The sequence below is a fragment of the Spermophilus citellus genome (genome assembly GCF_964194105.1).
Source record: "Spermophilus citellus genome assembly, chromosome: 17".
Classification (NCBI taxonomy): domain Eukaryota; kingdom Metazoa; phylum Chordata; class Mammalia; order Rodentia; family Sciuridae; genus Spermophilus; species Spermophilus citellus.
Window position 1 is genome coordinate 54,184,846 of NC_138199.1, and position 7,829 is coordinate 54,192,674.

The following is a 7,829-nucleotide window of genomic DNA, read 5'->3' on the forward strand; positions in this document are numbered from 1 at the left end:
GTATGAATTTATGGAAATCAAGGAAGATGAATTTCAAGGTATCTGTAACAGTGACATCTGTGTCACAAAGAGGTGAGAGGAGAGGATATTGCTGGGTTTTTTTTTTTTGGGGGGGGGGTTTGTTTTTTTTGTTTTGTGGTTGGTTTCGTTTGTTTTTTTGGGCACTTTCTACAGACAATAGTCTTGAAGCAATTTAAGAGAAAGGGAAGAAGAAAATTCCAGTCTGATGAGGATATCAGCGGGGGACAGCAGTGAAGTTTGGTGAGGACTCTCAGGATGGTCAAGGCGAGACGGGCATGGGTGTTGAAGGGTAGGTTTCCTGCATGGCCTGTCCTGGGTGAGAGTCCCCTAGGAGCACATTCCTCCCTGTCTATCAGTGGACACAGTAGCTCTGGTCAGCCATTTAACCCATTCCCTCCTCCTGATGTCGGATGTTTTTATGAAGCAGTCATGACATGTACTTTACGATGCATAAACATGAATGAGAAACACCTTTACTATGCCGGAGAAATAAAGTTTATTGGGAATTAAATGAAGTAGCCTCCCTGCATTCCAGAGAAGGAAGGAAAGCAGGAAGAGGCAGAACATACAGGAATCGCCCTAAGTAATACCTGGAGCCCAGATTACAGGGAGCTGAACAACTCTCAACACCAAGGAGTTTTCCAGACCTTGGGAGCTGATGACGTGAGTGTAAAGCATGGCCCGGTCTAGAAATCACAGATGGCATGAAGAGGTTTCTCAACGGCCACTGAGCCCTGGCAAAAGGACCTGGGGATGGTTCTTGTACTCGACTGAAATGGCTCCACTGACGTCTTCAAAGGGGATGCAAGTTGTTCAATTAAGAGCAACACTTCTGAGAACTGCCACAGGGTCCACAGGAGTTGCCAGTCGCATTGGTGGTAGCACATGGGTTGCAGGGAAGGCTGGGGGGACACAGAGGTTTAGAATGCATGGGGGAGGAGAGAGAACCCTAAGTTGCACATATTGCCTTGGTCGTAATGAGACAACCTATGATTTCTCAGTGGTTGGAATTAGAATGGAATTTTGACTGTCACCGAATCCTTCTCCCTTTCCCAAAATACCATATACAGGGTCAGAAAATTGTTCTTTTGAAAATACTATCTCATGCTCTTGAGCTCTCATGGAATTTAACACAATCTACCTTAGTTATCAAATATTGTTTTAACAGGCAATCTCCCGGCCACAACCTCTGCATTAGTAGCCCCCAGTGGCAGGGGCCATTCCCTTGGCCTTTGCCTGTGCACATCGGTTGCATAGAAGACGATGAATGTACATTGTTTAGGCAACCATGTGTGTGCCCCCGGAGTCTGACACACCCACCATACCCATCATCCCAGAAAACCTTCTCCTATACGCACTTGCAGTCCTGGCTGTCCAGCAGGCTCCTGTACGTGTTGATCTCACACTCCAGCCGGGCCCGGACATCCAGCAGCACCTGGTACTCCTGGTTCTGACGCTCCAGGTCAGCCCGGATCTCTGCCAGCTGGGACTCCACGTTGGTGATCATGCCCTGCACCTGGGACAGCTGGGAACTATACCGGGCCTCGCTCTCTGTCAGTGTGTTTTCTAGAGAATTCCTCTGTAGTGGGGAAGATAAAGGGGTGTCAGAGAGCTGCCCCCCCTTTAAGGGGTTTCTCCATGGGCTTGCAGAGTCACCGGCTCCAAGGGCTAAGGAGAGTGTGAGGCCCAGAGGTGACTCTGCCTCCCCAATTTTGCAATACACACCAGGTTGTGCTGGGCCTGCAGCTCGATCTCCAGGGCGTTGACCGTGCGTCTCAGCTCGATGATCTCCGCCTGGTAGGACTGAAGCTGCTCTGAGCTGGACACCACCTGCTTGTTCAGCTCCTCAGTCTGAAACACCCAAGGGGAGGAGACAGGATCAGACCCTGCCCTAAAGGCCCAGGGGTCTTGAATCCTGAGTGGTCAGGTGCTCGGATGCCCACCTGGGTGGTGAACCACTCCTCCACTTCCCTGCGGTTGGTTTCCACCAGGGCCTCGTACTGACTCCTGGTCTCATTGAGCACTTGGTTCAGGTCCACGGTGGGGGCAGCGTCCACCTCCACGTTGAGGCGGTCTCCAAGCTGGCAGCGCAGGGTGTTGACTTCCTGATGGAGGGAGAGGAAAGATTAAACTCACAGAGATAGAGCTGCTATCTTTCTGCTCTAGGGAAGTGCATTCAGCCCTGCCAACAAAGCACTAACAGGAATATCCTGATCATTCCAAAGATTGGTGTAGACACTGGGTAGCAATAAGGATTTAGGATCATCCTAAAACATTTCCCAACAAACTGAAAGGAATTCACACCTCCTGGGAGACTAATTTCCTGGCATGTGCAAGTCCTCCCTCATTTCTCATCACATCCCTGTAGGCATCGCGTGCCCAGCGTACCCCAACGTACCCTGCTCCACCACTTCTGGGTCTTTGCTCAGCCTCTTCTCTCAGGTCAGAACACCCCTTCATTGCACTCTTCCTTGCAACTTGGAAGAGTTCTCTGTCTCCTCACTGGCATACTGGCTTGTGCATGCTTGTGTACCTCTCATAGAGAACTTGCTTCATTCTGCCTTCACCACTGTATTAACATGGCTGTCTGTCTGCTCTAGACTGTGAGCTCTTTAAAGAGAGAAGCCATAACTTCTTCTTTTCTTTTTTTTTTTCCCCTATTCTCTCCCCACCACCACACCAAATCCAAGCCCTAACAATGACCAACTTCAATCAATGGATGTCATTCCTCAATATCTCCAACACCTGCCCAACCTGCACCTGGGTGCCTGAGAATTCACAGCTCACTTCACTTCTTGATGTGGATACAGCATCATCCTTTTATGAACCAACTTTGAGTTCTTCAGGAGAGGGTTCCATGCCAGGGAGTCTGACATTACTACCATCTGATTCCCAATACGAAAGGCTCAGCTCTGAAGCTCTGAAGGTGGCTTTTTACAATTTTTCTTCATACCTCCTCATGGTTCCTCTTGAGGGACAGCAGCTCCTCCTTCAGGGACTCCACCTGGGCCTCCAGGTCAGACTTGCACAGGGTCAGCTCATCCAGGATCCTGCGCAGGCTATTGATGTCGGACTCCACCAGCTGCCGCAGGGACCGCTCCGTCTCGTACCTGTGCACACAGATCAGAGTGGGAGGAGAAGCCAGACAAGAAGCCTGCCTTCCTCTCTGGCATCTTTTTTTGGATAGGATTGGCCAAGATCTTCTTGAACCTACACAGTTCTCTGCCCCTTTTCTTCCCTGTCTCCTTCATGCTACGCCTGGATAGACCAGAAAAGGCTCTTGATTCAAACTAACACCAGGAGGTGCCCACAGGGACCACAGGATGGAGTATCTCCCTCTGTTCTCAATTTTGTTGGCCAAAATATGATCAAATCGATCCATTCCCAGAAAACAATTAACTTCAATCTCTGAACTTGGGGGTTTAAGAAACCCTTCCAGAAAGACCAATACTGGTTGAGCATTCCGAATCAGAAAATCCAAAAATCTAAAACGCTCAAAAATCCAAAATGGGTTGAGCAATGATGTGACACCACTGTGGAAAATTCCACACCTGATCTTGTGACAAATCAGTCAAAACTGTAGTACACCAGAGATAGTGTATAAAATCACCTTGGGGCTATGTGTATTTTTTATGTGTAAAACATCTATAAATGTTGTGTTTAGATGTGAGTTCCAATTCCAAGATATCTCATTATGTATTTGCAAATATTCCAACATTTTTTAAAATCCAAAATCTGAAACATATCTGGTCCCAAACATTTCAGATAAGAGATAACCAACCTGTATCTACTGAAGGGCGGGCAGCCCTTCAGTGTGGGTTTCTATTCGAAACTGACTTTACTTAACTAGACTGAGGGGGAGAAATAAAAAGAAAGAGATGGCTTTCTCGTCCCTTCTGGGCAACATTAGGCTCATGGGGCCATGGAGTAGCTGTAGGGACCCTGGAGGTCCTCTAGTCCAAAAAGGCTCAACATACTTGGTTCTGAAGTCATCAGAGGCCAGCTTGGCATTGTCAACGTTCACCATCAGCTTGGAGTTCTCAGACTTGGCACACAGAATCTGAAAAAAGTTGGTTCTAATGTGAGGTCCACTTGAACTTGAGGATATCTCACTAGTTCCAAGACAGGCAGCTGCTTCTGGGCCCCCACCAGGCTCTGCTCCTCACCTTCTGCTGGAGCTCCTCGATGGTCCGGAAGTAGGACTGGTAGCTGGGGCACACCAAGGGGTCCTGCTGCTGGTTCCGCTCCTGGATGCGGGCCTCCAGCTCCGCGTTCTCCCTCTCCAGCTGGCGCACCTTCTCCAGGTAGCTGGCCAGCCGGTCGTTCAGGAACTGCATGGTCTCCTTCTCGCTGCCGTTGAAGGAGCCCTCACAGAACCAGTTGCAGTTGCCCACGTTGGCGGGGATGTTGCAGGCCCCGGGCAGGGTGCAGCCATGGCAGCTGTGGGGCACGCAGGGCCGGGAGGAGCAGCTGCTGCGGCAGCTCACGTTGGACAGGCAGCAGTTGTACGGCATGGTGCTTGGGTTTGGAGAGGCGGTGGAAGAGCAGAGAGCTGCTGGAGGTAGATGTGGGTGAGGTTTGAGTCTCTCCTTCCTCCATGGTCCTTTTATACCCTTAATAGTGGGTGGGGGCTTGACCAAATGCTTCAGCTAATTTTTCTTCAAAATATGCTAGTTAGTTGCTTCCAAAGAGTCCCCCCTCCTCCTATAAAATGATTCCATTCAGCTTGTGTCACACCAGGCTCTTCCTGAGTGCCAGTGGTTGATGAAATCAGAGTTTCATCAGAAGACTTCAAAGGAGGCAGAATCATTCTAGCCCCAAAAGGCTTACCCCATTACTCAGAGGGAAGGACGGACTGCCAGGGACATGGGGTGGAGTCGCTGGGGGAATCACATATTCCTGTCCTTTGAGGTCCTGCCATGGCACTGCCTGGAATGAGAGCTGTGGGTGAACACTCTTTCAGGAAGCTATCTCCTCCCAAATCTACCCACTTCTCAGCATTCACTTCAACGGTCCTTACAGCAAACACTCACCCTGTATTAGCTCTATGGCTCCTGATCCTTGCTGTTGGTTGGGACTTAAGGCATTGGACAGTTCATGGAGAGATTGAAAACAATTATGCATTTGTGGTTGGGAAATAAAATGGAAACTGGCTTGATGGATGGGAATCAACCAATTATAAACTACAACCTATATATGGGCTGCTCCTCAGGGTGGCGCTCTTGGGAGACTATGGAACCTTAAAGAGGTAGGGCGGTGGGGCCGGTAAGGGTGTCTCTGATGTTGGGTGCAAATAGCTTAAGGGAAACATGGGGGAGGCACCAAGTTCAGCCTGATGCCTTTTTTTTTTTTTTTTTGGTGATAAAGTTTCAATGGAACAGAGCCACACCTACTTAGGTGTGGTCCATGGCTGCTTTCCTGCTTTCCCTGGTCTGAGTTCATACACAAGTGCCCTAAGATTGAAGTCCCTCACCTTGGTGGTCCAGGAAGGCCTGTAAGCCTTTCCCCACCTGTCCTATCTCCTCAACCCCACATGGTCATTCCTTAGAAAAACACGGGGAGGTGGAGGGGTGAGGGGTGAGTGGAAGGAGTATGGCTCTTAAGAGCGAGGGTTCAGGCAGCAATGTTGAAGGGTAAATATGAAGCATTAGGTTTTAGATTCACCAAGAAAGGACAACGAGAATGAGCTTCAGAGCTATGCATGATGACCTTATCACAAAGTTTGGAAATATCTATTGCCTGACTTCTAGACTGATGCTCCTTTTGGAAAGTATCAGCACCCCTGGAGGAGTGGCAATGCCACCTGAGATGCTCCTGGCTCACAGTGCCCATGAGAGGCAGCTTGACTCTGTCTTCCCTAAGAAGTAGACCTGTCGATCCAACATGGCCGCCGGTGAGGAAGCAGCGATTCCAATGTCTCCACATTAACGGGATCAGAAAGACCCATTGGAACAGTGGCAGTCTACCTACTGAGGAACTTCTAGCAAAATTCCGTGAAGAGGGGACCTGCCGGGAATTGGTAGGTTTATTAGAAGTGTCAGTTTGTCCCAGACAAGTGGATCTTGGCCGGCCACGCGGGCACGGAGGTCCAGTCCCGCAGCCACTAGCCGCTTCAGAAAGCGGCCGGCGGCCCCGAGCAGCGCAGCCCGCCCGAACCTGCAGACGGCACCCGCCACCTCGCCGTCCCGGGAGGCCCCGCTTTCGCTCAGCGAACGGCCACTCCACCCGCCCGGATCTTAGCCACGGGGCCACAGCTGCCCGGCTCTACAGGCAGCCCTGCGCAGCGAGAAGTGTCCCCGCCTGGCCCAGCAGACAGCCCGTGTCCTCCCGGCTCTACCAACAGCCCTGCCCACCCGGCGAACGGCTCCCCCCCATGAGACAGCGTGAAGGGAATCTAACCAACCCTTTACGAAATAGCGAAATGGGAACTAAAACCAAAGATTGTGTCAGACCAGAGACAAGCCAGTTCCACCCCTCCCTTCGGACACTCCGGCAAGGAGCCAGGGGCCCGCCATAGCAGAGAGGGGAAGTCACCAAAGTTCGGCCAAAGAGATTCCTTCCCAGCAGAATCTACTTTAGCAGGTGTGTGACTCCCACCCACACCAGATACAAACAACAGGGAAACTTCAAAATCTCTCCATGGGCGTGACAGTAAGGGCCAAAGGACTCTCGACCCCCAACTCCCCCTACTGCCAGTGACGAGGGCGTGACTGTAGGGGCAGAGGGAAGCAGAGAAGACTCCCCACCCCCAAATCCCCCAACCGCGAACTGAGAGGGTGTGACGGTAGGGGCGGAGGGAAACAGAGGACACTCCAGACCCCCAACTCCTCCTACCGCCAGCAGTGTGGTTGTGACTGTAGGGGCTGAGGGAAGTAGAGGGGATCCTCGACCCCCAACTCCTATTACCACCAGCAGCGACACCAATGGTCTTAGCTGCCAGATTCCGAAGGTGTGCCCACCAAAGGGGTCCGGAAAAATTAAACAATTGACTCCCAGACTACAGCTCCACAGCACTGGGGCTTAGATGAATGACAGCGAGAGTGCTCAGTAGTTAGGGAAATAGAGCACTCGGTGGGGATGAAAGTGTAACCAAATCCTTGGGGAACTGCCTCCGGTGAGCAGGACCTGGCTGGCTGGCAGGAGGAAGGGAAGGAGGGGCCATAGAAGTGAAACGGCTCTGGACCAACAGGATTGAGAGACTCCCAGGAACCGCCTTACAAGGATTGCTGTTGACACATTGAGGGCAAAACTCAGCCCAGAGGGCACAGCTTTGCCTACGGGAAGAGAAGAAAATGGATCTCTAAGACCTAATTTTATTTCCTATTCCATTTTAATTTTTTCTCTCCCTTTTCCCTCTCTCTCTCCCCTTCCAAGTTTTACTGCTCTTTCCATTCTCCTCTATGCTATCTATCTCCCTCTCCTTCTTTCTTTTCAAGAGCACCTACCTTCCGCTTCCCCCCAACTTTCATCCCAAGCATTACGTCCTCCATTTCGCGTAACTGTCTAAATACAAATAGGTGTGCACCCTCCCCCCGCGCCTGCAAGGTAGCCGGACCTGCAACCCACCAGCAGGTCAGGCCCAGCAACCTAGGAGTGGCAGAGCCGCCCCACGCACCTGCAAGGTAGGCGCACCTGCTACCAACCAGCAGAACAGGCCCAGCGGCCTGCCGATGTGGTAGGCACAGTGCCCCAATTGGAAGAGGAGCAGAGCCCCTGCCCGCACCTGCGCGGGAGACTTTGCAACTATACAAGAGTAATACAAATATATAGGGGGAAAATTCAACAACACAACAGTCTCAGTAAGCAGA

General features: G+C 51.1%; 1 protein-coding gene across 1 annotated transcript; it reads right to left on the reverse strand.

Moving 5' to 3' along the window:
* Positions 1-697: 697 nt before the first annotated feature.
* Positions 698-4,535, reverse strand: LOC308636563 (keratin, type I cuticular Ha4; the record flags this gene model as incomplete). Its single annotated transcript, XM_081272125.1, has 7 exons — positions 698-923; positions 1,380-1,600; positions 1,747-1,872; positions 1,965-2,126; positions 2,975-3,131; positions 3,999-4,081; positions 4,188-4,535. The coding sequence occupies 7 exons, from the start codon at positions 4,533-4,535 to the stop codon at positions 839-841; spliced, it is 1,182 nt and encodes a 393-aa protein (XP_081128251.1). The 3' UTR covers positions 698-838.
* Positions 4,536-7,829: the final 3,294 nt, after the last annotated feature.